Here is a 24644-nt window from a genome sequence, read left to right as displayed (position 1 = left end):
GGGGGGGAAGTTCGGATCTTTGTAAAATCAATGGATGGTTATTTCGGGCAATGAAATGACCATTAGGGAGATAGGGGAAGGGCCTCCATCTCCTAATTATTTATTAAAAATATATTAAGTGCAGTCTATCTTTAAAAATCTAAATGTGTGCTCAGGGCTTAAAGCCCTTTAAAAAGGGTGCCGGCGCCTGTGCGTTGGCACCAGAGGCCGTTGCCAGGAATGCAGCGGTGGCCCCCTTATGTCATCGGGGGCAGTTGCTCCGCCCCCCCCTCTATTTAAACGAGCCCCCACGCATAATATCACGGGGGATCAGGGACAGCGCATTCGCGCGGGATGCACTCATAAAATTCAGCCCAAGTAGTTGAAGGAGCATAAAGCTAAACTTTGGTTGCAGAGAGGACTAGTTACTATTGTATCCACTCATAAACTGGCACTTAATACTCGCAGTAAGTGCAAAAATTCACAGGATTTGTCATGGGATGTAGTGTGGCACTAAATCACTTGCCCTAATAGCTATCCTGTCTGATCTTCATTGGTTCCCTGCCCCCTAACAAAAACCTTCATCCTTACGTGCATATTCATCCGCAGCCTTACCCTACCCCAATGCTGCAAACTCCTCCATCCATGAGTCCTAACTCATGTCTACCACCCCAACATCTGTAGCGCTGCTTTCAGCTGTCTCCCTCCTTCCCGGCAAGAAACTCTCCCTAAACCTGTGATTTGCGAGTTCCCTCTCCACTTTCAAAAACTTTCTTAAAATGTACCTCTTTGAACATGCCTTCCATCACTTCAACTCTTCCTCTACTACTGCTTAGTGCCTGTTTCTCCTCATTCTTTCTTCTTTGAAACGTTTTGGGGCATTCACTGTTAAAGGCACTGCTTAAATGCAAGTTTTTGATAGTGGACAACTACATTGACTAGTGTTTTGTTTGTCCAAATAGCAAGCAAGCTCCTTGGCTTGATTAGGTAGAATCAGCCAAAAAGTTTTAGATGGTTTTGGTTTTGGCAAGTGATGCACTCTGGTGAAACAATCAACTCCAACATTTAACACATGTAGACCAGTTTGATTCCTGATTATTGCAATTTAACTTAAAAAGCCCCAGAGACAATGACAATGCCAGAGATGATCACTTGCCCGAATGATGGTTCTCACAGCTGGATTCCATTTAGGGTTTCTCATGAATGCATTTCTTCTATACTTAGCAGAATTGATTACTTCTTGACAATTTTTTTTTTAAAAAACAGCTCAGCATTGCAATATCATTGCTGATTGGTTACTTCCAGGTAAGCAGGGAAAACCAATGTATGATACAAGTACGTAAAGCTCTGAAAACAAAGACCAGCAAATATCTCAAACCTTCACTGTGGTTCATCTCTTTTACAGACATTCCTTGATTATATATTTATAAAATGCCAGAAATTCCAAGCAAATGGAAAGCTATGCTAACGGTTTCAGATCAAAATATTTGTACCATGTGTCTCACAAATTTTTTTTTTCACAAAAAACTCCTCCCTAAACTGTAACCTATCCAGGAAAATTTTAGAAATCTGAACCAGGCTAATTTGCTGGCAAGAGATTCATAAATGCTTTTGTTCTCCACTGCGGAAATGTTTTCACTGGAGCTCAGCAGAGGCAAACTGCTTCAGTCAATGAACAAATTCAGGTATATTTTCACCCATAAAGGACAGAAATAAAAAAGCAATTGGTTGTATTTATTATACACTGATATATTACTTCAATGCTGAACTATTCTCCTACTATATAATTTACTTTGCTGATTAGAATTTCTTTTCAAGCTTTCTCCCCACTACTCTGCAGATAATGACTGCTGCTATGGTGCTGTCCTACTGATGCCAGCAGCCATCTAGTGGTACCTTCAAAATCTTCAGGTGTGAGCTTGGCTTGTGCCTTGTAGGTGGTGGAGATACTTTGGGGAATCAGAGTTAGTTGCAGAACATCCAGCCTCTGACCTGCTCTAGTAGTCACCAGCAGTTAAGTGGCTTGTCCAGTTAAGTTTCAGGTCAATGGTGGCCCCCAGGATGTTGATGGTGGCGGATTTGGTGCTAGTAATGCCACTGAACATTATATGGGCACTGGGCCTCCTTTTCTGGTTTAAGAAGGGAAAGACCAGCATGTAATACTGAGATGCTGCCAAAGATGCACTTTAGCAAGTCACCAAGACTTCTTCGGCAGCACCCCCAAAACCCCATGATCTCCATTACCTAGGACAAGCAGCAGGTGCACGGGGAACATAACCACCTCTAATTGTCTCTTTGTGATTTGGATGTATATCGCCGTTCCTTGATTGTCGCTGGATCAAAATCTTGGAACTTCTTACCCGACAGCGTTGTGGCCGTACCTTCACCACATGGACTGCAGCGGTTCAAGAAGGTAGCCCACCACCAAATTCTCAAGGAAGGTCAATAAATACTGGCCTTGCCAGTGACACCCAAATCCCAAGAATGAAGAAGAAAATGTCCAGCCATCAGGAAGTGTCTTCCAAATCGTCTTGCAGATTAAGCTAAATCAAAATACATTCTGAAGAAAACATTTAAACTCTTGCGGATTGATTCAGCCTTTGTTAGAAGGATTAGTACTATTAGCTTCTTGTGACGTGTTTCTGTATAATGGCATTACATTCAAGGAAATGTGATTATGTGCATCTTTGAAGATCAAGACCAGGAATAATCACTTACTGTTCTTCTTTCAAATGCTAAGTTACTGAGGATGGTTTCCACGCTCCAAATTATATCCCTCACAACATCAACCAACTCTGTGCAGACCAGGTTGCAAACTGGAACTCTGGTCTGTACAGCTCAGTACTACATAAGCATTTAACTCAAAAGCTATTGGAAGGTAATTAAAATATTTTAATATGCTGATGAATTTCAAAGCCATACCATCAGCCTAAAAAATTGCTAAATTAATTTTCACCCAAGAATCATGCCAAACACAATAGTAACCAATGCAAATTTCAGATCGTTTTTTTTTTAAATAACCCAGAGATAGAGTGAAAACCTTCTGTCTACTGGCTATAAGCGCTCTGTGTGAAATCAGATTGGGAGGGCTCAACACAATTTCTAGTGGCTAAGGATTCACAGCATAGATCGATACGTTCACTTAAAATAAGGATGTCTGAAATGGGAAATGGACATGTCACACTGGTATAGTGGGATACACGTCTAAGATTGAGGTTAAGATGCTGAGTACAGAGTCAACTGGTCTTTATATTGCTGCTTCCTGTTCTATATCATCACTGGAATAGGTGTCTAATTTGAGAAATTTGTTGCACACCCCAATGACATCCCTCATCTAAAAAGCACTAATATACCTAAAATCCACATTAGTTACATCTGGCAACATTATTCACTAGTACCTGTAGTGCTCATTGGTGATGTGATGTAATGTTATTTGACTTGATTAGAAAAGCTCACAGCCTTCATTATAGATATCCTATATTGAAGTTTGTTAGTCTGTCGAAGACGATGACACCAACATCCAACAGAATGGACACAAGACAACTTTTCATGGGAGTTTCCACCAGGAACATAATTTAAGAGTTTTCAAATATTTAAGAGAGAACAAAATCTGAAATGTACTTTAATGAAAGTTTATATGATTTAAAGAATTATAAAGCAAATTTGATAAGTCTATTCTATATTCCTTATATTATCAAAGTGATACTGAAAATCAGGATGGGAAAACCTATTCAAAAAAATCCTTCATTTCACTATTTAAACTGAGCTGATGCAATGAACAAAAGCCAACTAACAGCAGATAAAGCTCCATAACAAAACTCCTATTTTTACAAGAGGTTAAACAACTTTACTTTTGTTGCAACAGTTATGTGTCTGTGTTTAAGAGATTTTCAAAACTATAAAGGGGAGAAATGCAAGGCAACTTTCAGCACTTCAGCACCGATGCTCAAACACACCAACTTGTCAAACATTCACCCCCACCATATACTCAAATGTATACATGCAAAGTATATTTAATTAAAGGCTCCAAATTTTGTCAGTTTAATGGCTTTAAAGATTAATTACCCTTCAGTTTTACCGAAAGAAAATTCTATATTGCACTTTAAAAAAATCTGAAAGAGTACTCAAACATCAAGCCACGTATCATCTTAATGATTTGTAACCGCAGACAAGAACTCATTCAAGAATTGATGCCAAAACTAACACACATTGAAACAATAAGTTACGAGTGCATCAATTAATTGTAGAGTGCTATGGAAAAAAAGTTTCCCCCCCTTTTTAACATTCAAGGAAACAGAATAGGCTCTTTTATTAAGGATAAAAGCAAAGGAATCCTGGAAACCGTTTAAAAATTAGATCCATTTCCAATCCACCTCTTCAAAGTGCACATCAACACTGGGGTGGTGACAATATTGGGTTTCACTGTGATGCTTTGCGTGATTGATTGCCTTAACTACATTAAATGTTTACTCTCACATATTATGAGTGGCCACCTGGGCGACAGGACAGAGGAGGACAGGTGCCCATGATACCCCTATTGCAACAAGAGTCAGTAACTTCAGGACAGAAGGTGTCAAACGAGATAATTTAAAAAAAAAGTTATCCTTCACTACGTTTAATCCCATCTGTTGCTGAGGTCAAGGGAGTTACACAGCCAACAACAAACTAAATTCAGAATTTCTACTTGCACAAAGAGTCACATACTCAATCTCAGCATGCATATGAAATCTAAAGTCCTTTGAGGATAAGATGCCATCTTGAGCACTAAAGCAAGAGAGCGTATTATTACCATGAAACGTGTGTCACGACGTATGAAAATACGATAAACCAGTTTCCATTATCTGCCATAGATGATTTCCCCTTCTACATTCATTTCGTTTTTGGATTGTTTACTCCCAAAGAGCAATTGGAAATGTTCTGTGCTTTTAGAACTAATGGGGGAAAAATACCCACGACACAGTGGCGCAGTGGTTAGCACCGCAGCCTCACAGCTCCAGCGGCCCGGGTTCAATTCTGGGTACTGCCTGTGTGGAGTTTGCAAGTTCTCCCTGTGTCTGCGTGGGTTTCCTCCGGGTGCTCTGGTTTCCTCCCACATGCCAAAGACTTGCAGGTTGATAGGTTAATTGGCCATTATAAATTGCCCCTAGTATAGGTAGGTGGTAGGGAAATATAGGGACAGGTGGGGATGTGGTAGGAATATGGAATTAGTGTAGGATTAGTATAAATGGGTAGTTGATGGTCGGCACAGACTTGATGGGCCGAAGGGCCTGTTTCAGTGCTGTATCTCTAAACTAAACTAAACTAAAACCTGTTCAAACCACTCTCCCTCCCCCTCTACGTTTGATACGTGGCTCCAGCCTCAGCTCCACCTGTTCCCTGATTCTGGAACTGCTACACCCCTCCTCTCACAAGATACATTTCTCAATTATGTAATTGAAGGTTCTCCAACTGTATCTGTAAAGGCACAAACATTGCAAAATGATATGTACCAACTGCTACAAAAGGACTATTTCCTGATCTACAAGGTGTGCTCAGTGCATATGATCTTGGACAGTTGCGAATTGTTACCCTACAGAACACAGATCACAGCATTATTATTGGAGATACACACACCCAGAAGAAAAAGGAGACCCAAAGTAACCTAGGAAAATAAAATGAAGCACCTAGTCAAGCCCACAATGTTGTCATCCCTGGCTCAGGCAAGACCTATCAGCATGCAAGACTTGTCTGCATGCTTTTCTCCGTGGGCTTTATACGGCTTAACTTCACTGGATATTCCAAGCACGGGATAAACTCGACTATGTTCCAGAAAAATCTGGAGGTTTTAACTACAAGTCATAATGCTCCATATCTTAACTATTTCTACTCTGTTGCTAATATTAAAAAGTTGGAAGTGCAATTTTAAGAGCCCATTCCCAATTCTCTCTTGACCCCAGACTACTTGTCTGACATCCAGTCCTGGGTGAGCCACAATTCCCCCAGTTAAAAACCTGGAAAGACTGAAGCCATTGCGGGAGAAATTCGCTTGCTTACATTGATTCCTTGGGGGCAGGCGAAGCAGCGATACGCGAAAGACTATGGGGGCGGGGGGAAATTCATTCACCATGCCACCATCGCCATACCTTCACTTCCAATTCCATTTTCTCCTCAACCACCATCTCAGGTAGAAGCAGACGACTTGCAACTTCAGTGTCCTTTTTGACCATGGGCTGAGCCTCTGACCCTATATCTTACACATCATAAAGACCACTTACATCCACCGCTAATATTATCCATCTCTGGCCCTGCCTCAACACATCTGCTACAGAAACCCTCATCTATGCCTGGTCATAAGACTCAACCATTTCAATGCTCTCCTGGCCTCCCAACCTTCACCCTCCGTAAACTTCAGCTCATGCACAAGTCTGTGCCCATTTCCCATCATAGACCTAGTCCCACTCACCTTTCACATTGGTTCCCAGGTCCTAATGCCTCATCTCTCCCCATCTTTGTAACCTTCTCCAGCCTTGCAATCTTCCAAGAATTCTGCGCTCCTCAAACTATGGCCTCTTATCCCTTTATCCTACCAATGGTAGCCAAGTCTACAGCTGTCCAGACCCTAAGCTCTGGAATGTTCTCTGAAAACGTCTTCACCACTCCATTTCCATCACCTCCTTTAAAATGCATCTCTTTGACTCCTCCTAATATCGTCTTCTTTGCCTTGGCGTCAATTTTTCTCTGATTACACCTCTATGCTAATTGCACTATACAAATGTAGGTTGAAGTGATTAAAATGACCTAGAACATTCCCTATTGTGTCTGATGTAAATTTATTCATGTTTTTACTTGAAAGCTTTAGCCCCTCTCAAAGATCAGAGTTAATTGGTGGTATTTTTCCCCCACAGCTATCCTTTTATGCCTGCAATTCACTGCACCATTTTCTCTCTGGCACTGGCAGGTTGTGGCCTCATGCAATCAGAGGCTTCTTGATCAAAGCATTCAAATAAAAACAGGAATTTCAACAAGGATTTTCAAGGTTTAAAAAAAAAAGACACATACTGATATTGTGGACCTTCAATCTCTGGAGCTTGGAAGAATGAGAGGTGAACTCATTGAAAAGTATCAAATTCTTGGAGGGCTTGGCAGATACCTTGGGCTGGATTTTGTTCTCCCCCAGTCATCGAGTTCCATGGCGGGGGGGCCTGAAGATGGTTCCGGATGAGACCCGCCACAGACCTTAATGCTGTGAGGGCCCGGCCCGATCCTCTTGGTAGCAGCGAGGCTCCGTGGTGGATCTCCCGCCACTGGGCAACAGGACCTCAATTAAAATATTCAAATCAATAAAATAAATACATTTAAATAGACTTACCTGTGAACATGAGCGCCCGCCATGATCTCCGGCATGGCGGCTGGCACTCCCGCACCTTCAAATCCCCATCCGGGGATACACAGCACCACACTGGTGGGGAGGGGAGAGGAGGTACGATTTTCAGTGCGGGGGGGGGGGGGGGGGGGTTCAAATAAATGCAATGGATGCAAGGGGATGGTGAGAAGGGCTGACCTTTAAATTTTGTGCCGTTTGGGGGCGGGAGGAAGGTCAGATGTAAAAGGTAAGTGTTTTGGGGGGGGGGGGGGGGCAGAGGGAAAATGGTTACTGTAATTGTTATTGGGGGAGGGTGGGAAAGGGGTGTTAGAAATTTATACGTAATTAATAAATTCATGAACAATAATAAATGTATTTATTTAATTTTGGGTGGGGGCAGGGGAGGGGGTTATTTGTTTAAAAATTTAAATGTGCCCTTTAAAAACAGCGCCAGAGCCTGCGCACAGGCAGCTGACATCATTGTTGACAACGGACAACCTGCCCCCTCCACGTGATTTGGGGGGGTGGCGCCGGACCCCCTGGCCATTTAAATGAGCCGCCACGCGACTAGATTGCAGTGGCTCTTTGGCGTGCAGTCTGCATGGGCGAGCCAACGTTTTCTGAGCTTGCTGCTAAGATTGGCGGTGAGCTCTTAAAATCCAATCCCTTGAGGCTGTTTCCCTTGGGCTAGAGAGTCTAGAACTAAGGGCTGAGATGAGAAGTTTCTTCACTCAGATGGTTGTGAATCTTTGGAATTCTCTACCACAGAGAGCTGTCGATCAGTACATTCAAGGCTGTGATCAATAGATCTCTGGATACAAAAGGAATCAAGGGATATGGAGATAGTGCAGAAAAGTGGAGTTGAAGTAGAAATTCAGCCATGATCTTATTGTATGGTGGAGCAGGCTCAAGGGGCTAATGGCCTACTGCCGCTCATGTTGACAGTGGAAAAAGCACAGAATCTTTTAGGTACTGTATGTACAGAGCCAATGAAAATTACACTGCTTGATCACTGAACATGGGGGGAGCACTATGAAAATGTGAAAAAAATGGATTATAAAACTAGCATATTTCCACAAAACTTTCACTGCAAAAGTTGGTGCTACAGGAGATTCGAATATGGTACCTGTGGAGGTATCTAAGCTTTGGCAATATGGTATTCTAACAGCTGAATCGATCCAAAAACTGGCCAAAGCCACTTCAACTATTCTTTTTTTATATTAAAAAAAGCTTCATTTTTAGAACAGTGAAAATGACATGTCAACAGAAAATGGGGGAAATTACCTACTTACAGGTTTCCCTCGCTGTTTCAACAGTCATGCACAAATATAAATTATGGACATCTATTTTTGGGGATAAGCTAGTGGCGCTGTCTTTTAAGAAATTCACATTGTATGTTGCCATTTTAATTTTCCAATTCTCCCCCTCCTTCCATTATATCCAAGGGTTTGTTTTGAACCACATTGTTAGTTCTTTTAAAAGGCAGCACCAGGGCCATAACTGCAAGTGCCAGACAATAAAACTAAAATACAAACAGTAAGCTGGAAAGAGAGTTGGAAGTAGCCTTTGTGTCGAATGTGAACTTCTTTCAAAGACTGAGGACCAGCCATTTGGAACTAATTCAACATGCTTCCTCACTCATTAACTTTCATAATTGGAACTATACCAAAGCACAGATTGCTGACAGGACTCTGAATGTGCAGAATAGCATGGAGCACTGCAGCTCCACAGAGTTTTCACCATGAGCTGTTGATAAAGAAAATATTGGCAAAAGCATGTAAATTGCTCCAGGTAGCAGCCTTAACTGTAATTTTAAGAGGAAGCTTCTACATCTTGACCCAGGAACAAGTAGTATGGGTTCTGCCTTCCTAAACTCCTAAACAAATGGATACAATTAACCACCAAATTTACTAATAATGTTTAGTTTATGGAGTATTTGTTCTCTCAGAAAACTACCATCTACATAAAACTATCTATTCAACTATCGATAAAAAATTGTCTATGTAAGAACCTAAACATCTGTGCATATTAATCAAATCTTTCCTTACAGCGGAAGAAATTAAAAAATCAAATAATAGAGAAACATCCTGAAGACATCTGACTACAAATCAAAAGAAGCTATTCCACACTTAGAGAAGACACTAGTGAGGCCCAATTTGCAATATTGTGTGCAGTTTCAAAAGAATTAATTCTAGAACGAGGAACCATGAGTAGATAACTACACTCGTTTACATTAGATAAAAATTATTTACACAGTAAATTTTTTCTCTGTTTATGTAAGTAGCAGAAAAACTGTTCCAGCTGACAAGGAAATTAGAACTAAGGGATTTAATTTCTTGTGGCAGCACAATGATTAACCCATTTGGGTAACAGTTTTTTCTATGTTATTTTTAACAAAGTCCTTAAATCATTTATTTTTAACTAAATGAATTAATGACTATTAAAATAGCAGTGGGAAACTAGGCCCTTAAGAATTTATAGCAACAAGACTTACTGTACAACTGATCAAATTGGCAGAAAAATGGTGCATTTTTTTCCTTGCTACTTACCTCTTTCCCCCACTGCTGGAGATATTAATTCCATTCTGGAATATGGTTCTATGAAAACCAGTCAGCAACCCCATTGTGCTCTCCCCTCAGCAGTTTGCCAGAGTGGTCATTATATTCATGAGGCAATGAGTGCCAACAGACTATAATTATGAGGTATTGCATTCTATCCTGCCCAACATCCACACACAAGCAGTTTTTTATTTGTTCGTGGGATGTGGGCATCGCTGGCTAGGCCAGCATTTATTGCCCATCCCTAACTGAAGTTCACCACCACCTTCTCGAGGCCCACCGGCTGAAAAGTTGGGGGAGAAGCCCCGTCCACCAGGCCTGGAAGCCATGCTGCTATTGTATGTGGCCCAGGCCCTTAATTGGTCTCGGTCAGGACTTTGCCTCTCTGAGGCAGGAAGTCCCACCTGAGACAGCTGCCTGCCTATCAGTGGGCCGACAGCTCCGCAGGCTCAGCAGCACCACCGGGAGCGGTGGCCACTGCTGGGACTGCACCCAGCCAGGACCAGCAAGATGGAGTAGGCCCGGAATGGAGGTAAGTGTGTGGGGCCTCGCCAAGGGGGTCGATCGAGAGTAGGTGGTCCGAAAGTGACAGATGGTCCAGCGGGGTGGGTTACTCTCCAGGGGGCACAGGGGACTCGACCAGGTATTACCGCCCTCAGCTGGCGAGGTGCTCATCTGCCGCTGCAGCAGGAGGAGGCCCTTAAGTGGCAATTAATTGCTCTTAAGGGCCTCAAATGGCCTAGGGTAGGCGAGCCATTTTCCACCTCCTCCGGAGGCAGGTTGGCAACAGGAACAGCACCCCCCACCTCCAGCCAGCTCCTGGGGGGTGTGGGGGGAGTGTAAAATTCTAGCCAGAGTCTGTCTGACTGCTCCAGCTCAGATCAACCCATCCAGCCCAAGTCTTGTATCTTTCTAGTTTAGTTTACATGGAGTAGCTACTCACTGAATCATTGCGAGAATCTTCATTTTAAAAAAAAAGATACAGTATCCCCATGTGATGACCCACCTAAGCATTTGTAAAGATTGACCACATCAGGAAGAATTGCGACTTAATGTAATGAATGATAAGCACTCCACTCCGGTTCCCCCCCCACTGCCAACAACTTCACCACATGGAGAAAGGAAAAGATCTGAACTTGTGATTTAAAAAAGTCATTTGTGGTCTCAATATATTTTAAAATAATAATTGGAATGTATTAAAATCACCATTCTAAATTGCGAAAACCCCCCACACAAATTGTACCAAGGTTTCAATGGGCAAGTCACACACTTGCCATGGCCTTGTGTATACTTCAGTAACCCTGGTTTAGCAAGTGATGGTTAGAAGAGTTTAAATAGCTCTGCAGAGGAGACACAGTTCGAAGTACTAACAGTATCTGGGAGAGAATGCTACAGGGAAGAAACACAGGATGTGAAATTTCATCCTTGGAACTCCGCATCTACTTTTTGGATAGATACACAATGAGGAAGTGCAGCTGTAGAAGCTCATGCTCTAAATGTAAGTAGGGAGTTCTGGTTTAAGCATGTAAACTTATGATAAAATCCAAACATAATAGTGACGAAAATCCTCAGAGGATTTTCCGTTGCTCAATGCTTTATTTTTATTGTCTCTATTTAATACAACTATCTAAAGAAGCTGTAGAAGATTCAACAGACTATTTAATATTACAACATGGAGATAAGCAACAAAAATAAAGAGGCTTGTGTCAAAATAATGTAAAATGCATCAGGAGCATTTCAGATTGATACTCAAGCGTTTGTCAGGAAACTCTACTGGGATGCTTTCCTAAATCTAATTGCTAAGATAAAAAAATAATTGAAGTAAAATCACTGCAAAAAAAGTCAACGAAGAACAGCAACTTGGAATCACTTCAATAAGCCACAGCCAAAATAAAAGAAAATTAATACAGATTATAATCAAAATATTACCCTCAATTTCATTTTGATTACGTAATGAAATAAAGATTTTTCACAAGCGGGTAATAAAACAATGACCCTGAGTTGTCAAGTAGAATCATCCACAGAAATGCCACTGAACACCAGGATTTTTAACTGAAAATTGCATGATTTTTTTTCATATATCATCAGGACAATGGCCTTATCCTCAAGTATTCATAAATTCACAAATACCTCTTCTAGGCAAATACTTTATATTAATGGTTTCGGTCTAACTGATTGGCAGTCGTGCATTTTACCCAGAATGTGCTGCCAAGGAACACCACTGATGCCCAATCGTATTCTGGAAAAGAATGCTTCACCGATACACAGGGAAAGGTGGGTACCGTTGAACTGACATACAGGATAGATTTAGTTATGCAATCAAGCTGTGTCATAGCTTGAGTCACCTGATACTATATGACTGGATTCAGTCTCACAATCCTTCAAGGATTGCATACTTTAAAGACAGTTGTCAATCTCCACAGACTGGTAACAAGACAAATTCAGAGAAATGTTGCTATTTGGGGATCAGAGGAAATACTTCCTGCCACTGGGGACAGCCTGGGGATAATAAAAATAAGTAGCCAATCAGCTTTCCATTAGTCCATAACCACTGATAGTCCAACCATCTTGGAAAGAAGGAAATGGAGATTCTGGACAGACTAAAGGGCTCAAAATAGATAAATCCTCAAGGATTAATAGTAATTATCACAAGTTATTGAGAGAGACAATGGATGGAATTTGTGAGGTCATACTAGTCATTATGAATGAGTTGATGAATGTGAAGGACATCCCACTAGATCGGAAAACTAGCTAATTGGATATCTATTTTATAAAAGCTGACAAAATATATACAGGCAACTACAAACCTGACAGTTTCACAAGGAATTGATTGCCAGGAATAAACTTCAGATTATGTGGATGATAAAAAAAACAATCACATAAATTGCAAAAAGACTTAAGAATGGAAAGATCCTGCCTAAGAAACTAACTAGCAAGTGGAATATCATCATGGGGGGGGGGGGGGGAAAGAGGGTATACTGAATGGGATTGCTGCTGGAATCCTGACTGGTTCCAATTTAATTCTTGGCATGGATTTAGAAGCTCAGGTGTAAATTAAAGGAGGTGGGGGACAGAATCTGAAATGGTTAACAGGGGATCTAGAAAACGAATTATATTAAATAACTAAGTATCTGGGCCAGTGACAGATGAGGGTTCATAGGAATTAAATCCCGGCTACCCAACCCAAAGCCGACTAGACCCGACTACATGTGTCGGGTTCGGGTTGGGTCTATATTCCTAGTCCAGCATTCGGGCTCAGGTTGGGTTGGGCTGGACAGTGCTGCTTCCAGGAAGTCATGGGATCAGGCTTACCCATGATTCCCCACAACTCCATCTGCAGGAATACCCTGCTGCCGGAACGGATGAAGGATATTCGTGTCGGGTCAGGCGTGAAAAAAAAATTAAAGGACTTGGGCTTGGGTAGGATTTTAATTTTATACCCAAGCCAAGCTTTAATAGGAATATAACCATGTAGTTGAATTTAAGGGGAAGCTAGATAAATACATGAGGGAGAAAGGAATAGAAGGGTATGTTGACAGGGTAAAATGAAGATAAGTGGGAGGAGGCTCATGTGGAGTATAAACACTAGCAGTCTGGGCTGAATGGCCTGTTTCTGTGCTGTAAATTCCATGTAATTCTATGCAATTCAAATGCTCGCTTACTTTTCTTCAAACTCTTAGCGAAATGTGTCTATTCACAATTCCCTGCCATCCAATGCCAACAAAGGGGGGGGAAAAACACACAGCATATAGACTGGGCATTTTAAACAGATAAATATGCAGCACCACAGGATATCAATTGTAATCTATTCACCCCTCCTACCACTGGTGCACTGTGCTGCTGTATGTACAATCTACAGGAAACTGCAGCAACTCACCGATCTCACTTTAACAACACCTCCAAGGACGAGAATGGCACTATCATGGGAACATCATGGCCTATTTCCCTCCAACTCACACACCATCCTGATTTGGACATACATCATTCCTTCACCATCGCTGGGGGAAAATCCTGGAATTCCTTACCTAATACCATTGTGCAAAACCAAGGATTGCGGTAGTTCCAAAACAAACACCCACCGCCACCTTTTTAGGGGAACCAGGGATGAACAATAAATGCCTCCTTTCCAGCAACATGTCCTGAGGATAAATAAAAACATTCAATAGCACTGCATTTTAAATCAAGTGATTTGTTTTTAATCCATTGGAAAATTGCCAACTATGTTATTTTTTAAGTAATAAACAGCAGAAACTGCAACACGGAAAGATGCACCACGAGAGCAGATAAAGACCTCAAATTTAGAATTTGGAATAAAGAAAATAAATTAATCCATGTCTGGCTATGAGCAGCAAGAAGTAATAATGACAAAAGCTAGCATACAGGTGGGCAGAGAAAGAGAAGCTTTTACAAAAGGAAAGCCTACAAGGACAGTCAGCATTATTAAAGAGGGACATCTCCGCTCAGTCCGCAAGCAGGACCCTGAGCTTCCGGTTGCTTGCCATTTCAACACTCCCCCCTGCTCTCATGCTCACATCTCTGTCCTGGGATTGCTGCAGTGTTCCAGTGAACATCAACGCAAGCTCGAGGAACAGCATCTCATCTACCGATTAGGCACACTACAGCCTGCCGGACTGAACATTGAGTTCAATAATTTCAGAGCATGACAGCCCCCCACTTTACTTTCATTTTTAGTCATTTTTAGTTATTTTTTCTTCCTTTTTTTTGCATTCCTTTTTACATTTTTTGCATTTATTTCATTTCATCTTAGTTTGTTCAGTTTGCTTACCCACTGTTTTTTTTCAGGTTGTTTTTCTTCAGGTTTGCACTTGCTGATGTTCTATATTCAGTATATTCACACCTAATCTGTACTAATGCTTTGTCTTTCAAAACACCATTAACATATTGTTTGCCTTTGCTCCGTGACCTTTTGGTCAGCTATGTGGCCTGGTCCAATCTGCACCTTCTCCTTTGTTATCTCTTGCCCAACCCCCACCTCACTTGTTTATAATCTGTGACTTTTCTAATATTTGTCAGTTCCGAAGAAGGGTCACTGACCCGAAACGTTAACTCTGCTTCTCTTTCCACAGATGCTGCCAGACCTGCTGAGTGAATCCAGCATTTCTTGTTTTTGTTATTAAAGAGGGCTTTCACTGAGGCAAAAAGGTTAGAAATATCAGAGGACAGTTATAAACCACCTTGATGACCTACTGATGCAGACGAGCATTGTACATTCTTTATTTTTGACTATTATTGTACAGATTGAACTGAGTGAGTGAGTTCAGTCATAACAGTTGTTCAGTATGATGGCCTTAAGGTAAAAAATAGCAGCTGGCCATAACTAAATGTTTCCTTGGTTCACCTTAGAGAGATTGAATCACAGAATCAGAATAGTACAGCGCAGAAGGCAGCCATTCGGTCCATCAAGTCTGGCTGGCTCTTTCGAAGAGCAGTCCCATAGTCCCACTCCCTGACTTTCCCCATATCCATGCAATTTTTTTTTCCTTCAAGTATTTGTCCAATTCTCTTTTGAAGGCTACTACTGAATCTGTATTTACCACATCAGGCAATGCATCAGTTATACATATGCAAATAGAAGATACTCAAACTGCTTGCAGGAATAACTGATGCCATTGTACCCAAAAAGATACCTGCAGCAGATCTAAATTTCCAACAACCCAAATAATCCGGTTTCAAAAATTCATAATTAACTGCATTTGTATGTACAAAGACAAAGAACAGAGTTTTAGATAGTAACTCTGCCTGAAATACAATTCTACAAGCAAAAGTAGCAGTCAAATTTTAATTAATATTAATTGATACGGAAAATACTATAGTGGTTACGTTAATGCACTAACATGCCAGAGGCCTGAGCTAATAGTCCAGAGAACTTGAGTTCAGTTTTTTTTTGAAAAAAAGAACTGGAAATAACAGCTGGCTTGAGTAAAAAGGTTCACTAATGTCCTTTGGGGAAGGAGTATATGTGACTCCAATCCCACACCGATATGGTTGACTCTTGGGTTTAATTCTTATCTAATTATAGCCAGAAAATCAGCTGCAATGGCTTCTCTTCCTACTCCCGTAGTGTTATCTCTGGTGTCCCCCAAGGATCTATCCCTGATCCCCTATTTCTCATTTACATCCTGCCCCTCGGCGACATCATCTAAGAACACGGTGTCAGTTTTCAGATGTATGCTGATGACACCCAGATCTACCTCATCACCACCTCTCTGAACGCCTCCTTTGTCTCTGAATTATCAGATTGCTTGCCTGACATCCAGTACTGGATGAGCAGTAATTTCCTTCAATTAAATATTGGGAAGGCTGACGCCATTATCTTTTGTCCCCACTCCAAACTCTTCACCCTAGCTATCAACTCCATCCCTCTCCTTGGCAATTGTCTGAGGTCGAACCAGACTGTTCACAATCTTGGTGTCATATTTGACCCGGAGACGAGCTTCTGACCACATATTTGCGCCATCACCAAGACTGCCTATTTCCACCTCCGTAACATCATCTGACACCACCCCTGCCTCAGCTCATCTGCTGCTGAAACTTTTATTCAGCCACTGCTCCCCCTAGACCTGACTATCCCAATGCATTTCTGGCCGAGCTCCCACTTTCTACCCTCCATAAACTTCAGGTTATCCAAAACTCTGCTGACCCTATCCTAATTCGCATCAAGTCCTGTTCACTCATCACCCCTGTGCTTGTTGATCTGCGATGCCTCCCAGTCAAACAACGCCTTGATTTTAAAATTTGCATCCTTGTTTTCAAATCCCTCCATGACCTCATCCCTCCCCATTTCTGTAATCTCCTCCAGCACCACAAGCCTCAAAGATATCTGCACTCTTCTAATTCTGGCCTCTTGAGCATCTCTGATTTTAGTCACTCCACCACTGGCAGCTATTCCTTCAGCTGCCCAGACTTGAAGCTCTGGTGTTCCCTCCTTAAACCTCTCCTCCTTGGAAGGTCCTTAAAACCTACCTCGTTGACCAAGCTTTTGGTCATCTGCCCGAATATCTCCTTATGCGGCTCAGTGTTAAATCTTGCTTTAAAGTCCTCCTGTGAAGCACCTTGGGGTATTTTATTATGTTAAAGGCGCTATATAAATACAAGTTATTGTTGTTATTATTATAGCTGCCTCTTGATGTGACCTATCAAACTGCTGCAGTTCGAGAGGACCCACCACCAACTTCACAGGGCAGTTAACGATAGGCAGTAAACACAAAGCTTGTCAGAGCCTCTCACATCACAAGAATAAATACAATATATAAATATGGGACTCTAGTACACACCATCTATGACAAACAGGCAATTCTAGACCTAATCTTGCATCAACGGTCATTTATAACTTCATCCATTCAGAAAGCCATCAAGTGACTTCATAAGACACAAGTAGTTAAAGGCAGCACCAACAGAATATTTTAAGCTGCTCCTAATCCAATGGATCTGCATATCAAACATGATTCACAGATCTCAAAAGAATGAATTTAAATTTATATAGCTCCTTTCACGACCTCAAGATGTCTCAAAATGTTTCAATCAATTAAGTACTTTGAAGAGTAATCACCATTGTGAAGTGGGGAAATGCAGCAGCTAATTTTCCCCATAAGTCCCCAAGCAGCAATGGGATAAATTGGCAGCATTGGTTGAGAGATAAATATTCGTCTCCATACTAGGAGTATTTCCCTGCTTTTCTTTCAATAGTGCTACAGGACCTTTTACATGCACCTGAGAGGGCAGAAGACACTTCAGTGTAACATACAATCCAAGTGACAGATGAGGACATCACTTGAATCTTCCAGAAAAGTTGAAGTTTTAAAACTGTGACTCTCATAAAGGCGGGTTTCTGAATCGGTTTAAAAAAATAAAATGTTATGGCAGAACCTACAGCAATTTTGCACTTTGATATTGCTTTTCTTGGAGAAACAGCAATGACAATATGAAATCATCAACCCGACAACACAAAAATGTTGGTACAAACAGAAGTTCAGATCTGCAGGCCACAAAGGTGGTGCACAATTTCGCAACCATACTGGACATTTCTGGGTAGAAAAGTATTAAGTAAAGAGTCTTCTGTCAAAATAGAATTTAATCAAAATTATTTACTGTTGTTGCAACAAGTGTCTTTAATAGTCTGCAGTCCTACCTTTTTTACTGACTGTAGATGAAGTACTTAGTATTTCTGCTGTAACTTGCAGCATCCAAGCGGGCAAGATTCTTTTCCTCTGCACCGGGTTCTGAGGTGCATGACCATTCTTCAGTTGCTCACTCTTTGACTACAAAAACACAAGATTACTTTGGTTAGCAGAGGACGGGTTAGACTGCCTCATGATCCATTTAAATATTTTGCCTCAAGTGGAATTACAATATGGGATCACAACAGTACCCCAATATTCACTGGATATTTATCCAGTCATTGCATAGAATTCAGGACCTAAAATTGTGACCAATTTATTCTTCCTGACCTACCAACCTGAAAGTACTGATGATAATTCAGTTCCTTTCATCGGATGAGTAAGCTTATCTATATGGTTCAGCAGCTCACTAGGTGACTTTGCTGATTCATTGGAAGAGCCCAGAATGTTTCCTTTTTCAAAGATTGTTCGAAAAGACTCTTTGATTATTTAATAAAAGCATTTAAAAACTTGATTGAATTATCAAGTTGCAAAGTCTAGAACCAAAAGCAATAATAAAATGCATCTTTGTAATATAATTAGAAAGCTTTCAGACATGTCCTTCAATTCCAAGGATCTTAAATCCATATTTCATGAAAAAAACTTTCAGCTAGTTGGCATAAAATTGAAAACAAACAGCATATTTGTGGACGCTATACATAATCCACCAAATTTCCCAATGCACTATAGTTTTTGTATAATAGAAAATATTCATGTTAAGAAATCCAGAAGTAATTTCAGGATGCAGAAGGTTTAACGCAAAGATCCTAACTGCTTGTGGTGAGTATCTGCTGTTCTTAAGTAGGGAGAGGGCCAACTAGACCAAAGAATGCTTTCCAAAGCCACCAGCATAACCGATACTGTGGTCCTCCAGACTCTTGATAGAAAGAAAAGACTTGCATTTATATAGCCCGTTATACAATCACCAGGTTTAAGGTCTGCAAAGGAAACCCGACCGAGCCAGAATGCCGGACCAGTAAGTGCAACCCGACCCGAACCCGACACATGCTGTTGCGACCCGTCGGGTCGAGTCCGGTAGCAGACCTATACATCAGAACATGGGTAAAGGCCTGCTACCTGATCTGACGGGACGCGACGACATATGTTGGGTTCGGGTCGGGTCAGGTCGCACTTCCGGGTCCGGCATTCAGGCTCGGTTGGGTTTCCTTTGCAGACCTTTAGTTTCCATATAAGGCTATCCAACAGGGCATTGCAGTGCTTTCTCAAAGTTCTTTACAGCCAATGAAGTACTTTTGAAGTGTAGTCACTGTTGTAATGTCAGAAACGTGGCAGCCAATTTGCACACAGCAAATTCCCACAAACAGCAATGTGATAATGACCAGATAATCTGTTTTTGTGATGTTGATTGAGGGATAAATATTGGCCAGGACACTGGGGAGAACTCCCCTGCTCTTCTTCAAAAATAGTGCCATGGGATCTTTTGCATCCATCTGAGAGGACAGAGAGGACCTCAGTTTAACAACTCACCTGAAGCACAGCACCTCAGACAGTGCATCACTCCCTCAGTACTTGAATCCAGAATCGTCCGACTGAGAGGTGAGTGTGCTACCAACTGAGGCACGGCTAACACACTTGAGAGTCTGTAGAAAGTGACTAATTCCTTGCTAGGTCAATAAACTACATTAGTACTTCACAAATACTTGGATACCTATTTTGCTGGCAAGGAAATATCATTTGGGTTTATAAGGTATTTCCACCTGACAGTTCTAATAGATATGTAATTTTAGGATTACATCCATAATTTACTTACTTTCCCTTTCAGATTGACTGCCTGTGCATTTCTAGCAAGTCTGTTTTTACTCTGGTAGTTTAAACCCAGCCCAGGACTCTAAACATTCACCAAAACACTGAACAGCGAGGACAGCTCGTATTTTTCTTCTTAAAAATTAAACCTAATACAGGATAGGATTGAATTAAAATGTTACTAATTAGATTTTAAAACAAGTGCTTCAGTGTAACTAGGTCCAGTGATCGGCCACAACCTGTCTTAGCATTTATATTAGTAACCAGTGGCGCTGTTGGTACTGCAGAACTGCCAGCCTTCTGATTGGCCAGCAGCTCTTGCAAGCAGGAGCTCGTCCCTTAAAGGGATGGCAGGCAGTTAACTGCCTGCCCGCCGTGGAATTGCAACAGGGGGTCCATCGGAGGGCTATGTAGATTCTCTCCCCACCTTCTGGCCCGCTGCTGGGACCCCCATCGTCAGAACAAAATTCAGCCCATAATCTCTTTAAACAAAGCTGTATGGTAATCAAGTTACTCGAGTTAGATTAAATAGCAAATCAATTAAGAACAGAACCATTCAGTGACAATTTCTTTAAAAAGAACGATGGATTGCACCCAAGCCGCTGTTCCTTTTGTGCAAGCCTAGCATCGGTAATTCAAAGCTGGAGCCAGTCCTGTTTTCAGTCACACACACAAACTTCCAGCAGAAATCAATACAGAGCAACCCGGACTAAGAATCCTGACTCACTTTATCTTCTCCCTGGCCTGGGAGCCATGGCAAATTGTGACAGGCAAAACTAGATAGTCTACTTCAGCATCAACCAAAGATTGCACCTTCGATTCTCCTGGCCTGTATGACTCAATATCACAATACAGAGTGCAAGCATGTTACTGTGATACTGCACCTAGTTTTATTTCCTCCACAGGACACATTTAGACACTTTAAAGTTAATATGATTACACTAATTTCCTGCAGACCAAGTCAAAATCCACAGCAGTCACTATCAGTAAACTTCAAAAGGCAGTCTGAATCTCAGAAGATTCCAGGTTATCTAACAGGCCCTTACTCAACAGGCACAATATTAGACTGGGGTTGAAAGAGTATGAATTGGTTTAAATTTTAAACAGCAAGTTTGCGAATTACACAATCCTTACCGGGTTCTGCAAAATGCTATTTGGTTCAAATGCACTGGATTGCTCTCTGGAATGATCATCTGTTGTCACAGCCCCAGATGACGTAGTGGGTTTTACTGTGTGACCCTGAGAAATATCTGGGCCTTCGTTGGCATCCCCTTTACCCATATGCAAATTTCCTGGAGAATTAGTGTGCTCATCGGTGATGTCTTCAAAACTTGACTGATCACTGTTTCTGCAATGCATTAATTATAAAGATGGCATAAATACATTTTCAGTACCTCACTTAAATATTGATTAAAAAATACATTTTGTACACATTAATAAAAATTCCTATTCCAATTTCTTCTTCTTCTTTGGCCTCCTTGTCTCGGGAGACAATGGGTAAGAGCCTGGAGGTGGTCAGTGGTTTGTGGAGCAGCGCCTGAAGTGGCTATAAAGGCCAATACTAGAGTGACAGACTCTTCCACAGGTGCTGCAGAAAAAATTGGTTGTCGGGGCTGTTACACAGTTGGCTCTCCCCTTGCGCTTCTATTTTCCTGCCAACTGCTAAGTATCTTCGACTCGCCACACTTTAGCCCCGCCTTTATGGCTGCCCGCCAGCCAGCTCTGGCGATCGTTGGCAACTGACTCCCATGACTTGTGATCAATGTTACAGGACTTCATGTCGCGTTTGCAGACGTCTTTAAAGCGGAGACATGGACGGCCGGTAGGTCTGATACCAGTGGCGAGCTCGCTGTACAATGTGTCCTAGGGGATCCTGCCATCTTCCATGCGGCTCACATGGCCAAGCAATCTCAAGCGCCACTGACTCAGTGGTGTGTATAAGCCAATTTCAAGTTTTGGTGTAACATGTGTAATTAAATTCCTTTTCATGGTTCTGTTCAAATTGGTGTGACCATTTAAATGTTTCAACAGAAAGAAACTCCTGATTGCAAAATATAATGGACTGATAAAGCTCAATTGAAAAGAATCTTTACAGGTTTAAAAATAATTCATGTTTAATGATTATAATAAACAGCAAAACTTTCCTCAAGGTAGGTATTGAATGTTCTCATGTGCTACTTATTGAAGGGCACTGTTCTGCCACTTATAATTGATTATACTTACCACTAAAAGTGATTTCTGTACTTCAAAGGTTTCTGCACATTCATGTGGTTTTACAGCAACCCAAGTTATACATTTGACAAATTTTAAATATAAATTTCACTAACTTTTAGGACAAGTAGATGCAGAGTAGGGTTAATGCTGCAGGAAAGGAAGAGGTGGATGGGAAGGAAATCTTTCTGGGCCAGAAAAGAACTGTAAGAATCACACTTCCCATAGGCATTTTTAAGTTTACTTCTACAAAAGAACAGTATTTTTCATCATCATTATTATTTAGGCTGCGTTCATCTACTGTAGGATGTAACCCTCCTCATGCCTTTTCCATTTATCTCTATCCCTTGCTGTTCTTGCCCATGTGGTTCCTAGGTATGATATTATGTCATCTCTCCATCATCATTTTCATCTCCTGTTCATGGCTGCCACTCCTTTGGCCTTTTTACCCACCTGTTATCATTTCTTCCATCAACATACCCAGCCCATCTCCATTTGGCATCTTTTATCTTCTGAATGATGTCCTTAACTCCGGTTTTCTGGCGTATTTCACTATACCTGATTTTATCACGAATACAGATGTGTAACATTTGCCTTTCCATTGCTCTCTGAGTTGTACACAGTTTTTGTTCTGTATATTTTGTAGTTGTCCATGATTCCGCCCCATGTGTCATAGTCGGTAGCACACACTGATCATACACTCTCCTCCTTAATGCCAGTAGTATTTTCTTATCACACGTAATGAGTCTATCTCCCGAAACAACTCCATCCTGCCCTAATCCTACCCAGTACCTCTTCATTTGTACAATCCTGCTTCCTTAATGTTTGGCCCAGACATTTGTATTCAGTCACTTACTCAATTTCTTTGTCTTCAATGCATATGGTGTCTTCTGTCTTAAAGTTCGTCATATGCTTTGTTTTGCCTTTGTGCATTTTCAGTCCAATATTTTTACTGTCTTTAAGGTGTACTTCCAAGTCTTTAACAGAAGAAGTAATTAGTGCATCATCTGCAAAGCATTAAGTCTGTTGGTTTTTCTCCATCAATATTTAATCTGCTCTTGTCTAAGGGTTTCTTCTTGAATATGTTTTCCATTAATGTGAATATTTATGGTGAGATGTATCCCTTGTCTGTGTTACATCTTTGTCGATGTGTATTCTGGTTGTTGCATCTGTGTTCTTCTACGATCTTCACATATCTCTCATTTATTCCTGTTTTCCTTAAAGCTATCAATAAATCTGTGTTCCACTGAATTGAATGCCTTCTCATATTCATTTGCCTTCTCAATGAGTTAGTTCATTGTCTGCAAATGGTCTGTTGTAGAGTATCCTTCCCTAAACCCCACCTGTTCTCTTGGTTGTTGTTCGTCTAATGTTGTCTTTCTCCTATTTTGAGTAATTCCAGTTAGAATTTTGTACAAATGAGACAATAGACTGATGGATCAGTAATTCTTAATGTCTGCTCTGTCTCCTTTTTTATGAAGCAGAATAATTTTGTATTCTTATCCCCTATATGAGATGGAACATCTTAAGTGATGATGTTTAGAGAGACTAGAAGATTTACATCAGAATAGTGAATTTTCCCAGTTGTATATCTTGCATTCGCAGGGCATATGGAGGACAGTTTAAAGCACAGTCATCCATAGATTTATTGTGAATCATTACCACTTGCAAAGATCTGCATGTTAAATTAGCAACTGCAAAGCAAACAGCATCAATCAATTCTCATATAAAAGTAGCTTAAGATCAAAACTATTCAACGAGTTGCATATTTTATGGATTTACCTCTACTTAAAAACAATGCATGTTCATCAAAAACTACTTTTCTAAACTTTATAATGTTGGAATGTGAAGTCAAATATTAGAAAGGTAACAAGGTTACATTATCCATGAAAATATCATCCTATTAATGTTGAATGAATCCACACCACATAGATATAATTATTTGCTTGCTTCTGAATTGAAAAGTCACCTTAAAGTCTGGTCAAGGCTGGAGGAGATGACTTTATATATATATTTGTCGGGCAGCAAAGAAAAAGAGTCTCCTGGGTTCAGCCAGTGCCATTTATCTTTCTCCAAGGGCAGAAACTGGTCTCCACTTGAGGACCGATAGAAGCATGGATTAGTGTGCAACTGGAATAAAAAAAACAAGAGATATCCAACACATTAATGTCGCTAAAGCTACTGACTGCAATCAGCTTTACAGCTGGTGCCAACTGACATCATAACAATAGTAAATGGTCAAATAAGGCAGGGTTTCTCAAAATGGGATCCGTGGACCCCCAGGGATCTGTAAAGACTTTCCGGGGGTCTGCAAAGTAGTTGAGCAGTATGTAGCATTGCCCAACTCCCCCCGCCTCAGCTCATCTGTTGCTGAAACCTTCACCCATGCCTTTGTTCCCTCCAGACTTGACTATTCCAACATACTCCTGGCTGACATCCCATGCTCTACTCTACAAAAACTTGAGAAAAGAAAGAAAAACTTGCATTTATATAGCGCCTTTCACAAACACAGGATGTTCCAAAATGTTTTACAGCCAATGAAGTAGTTTTGAAGTGTAGTCACTATTGTAATGTAAACTTGAGGCCATCTAGAACCTGTTGACTGTGTCATAA

At 41.1% G+C, this 24644-nt stretch overlaps 1 protein-coding gene across 3 annotated transcripts in view; it reads right to left on the bottom strand.

Moving 5' to 3' along the window:
* aplf (aprataxin and PNKP like factor) overlaps window positions 1-24644 on the bottom strand; it is a 55426-nt gene that overhangs the window by 21672 nt on the left and 9110 nt on the right. For all 3 annotated transcript variants that reach the window (XM_068044293.1, XM_068044294.1, XM_068044295.1), the window contains 3 exons: window positions 24001-24161; window positions 20955-21168; window positions 18029-18158 (listed from right to left, as the gene is read on the bottom strand). In XM_068044293.1, coding sequence (XP_067900394.1) covers window positions 18029-18158; window positions 20955-21168; window positions 24001-24161 — 505 coding nt within the window. The remainder of the gene's footprint in view (window positions 1-18028; window positions 18159-20954; window positions 21169-24000; window positions 24162-24644) is intronic.

This window comes from Heterodontus francisci, chromosome 13 (assembly GCF_036365525.1).
Source record: "Heterodontus francisci isolate sHetFra1 chromosome 13, sHetFra1.hap1, whole genome shotgun sequence".
In the NCBI taxonomy this organism is placed as follows: domain Eukaryota; kingdom Metazoa; phylum Chordata; class Chondrichthyes; order Heterodontiformes; family Heterodontidae; genus Heterodontus; species Heterodontus francisci.
The sequence above is the reverse complement of the archived record's forward strand: the minus strand, read 5'-3'. Positions and strand labels throughout refer to the sequence as shown.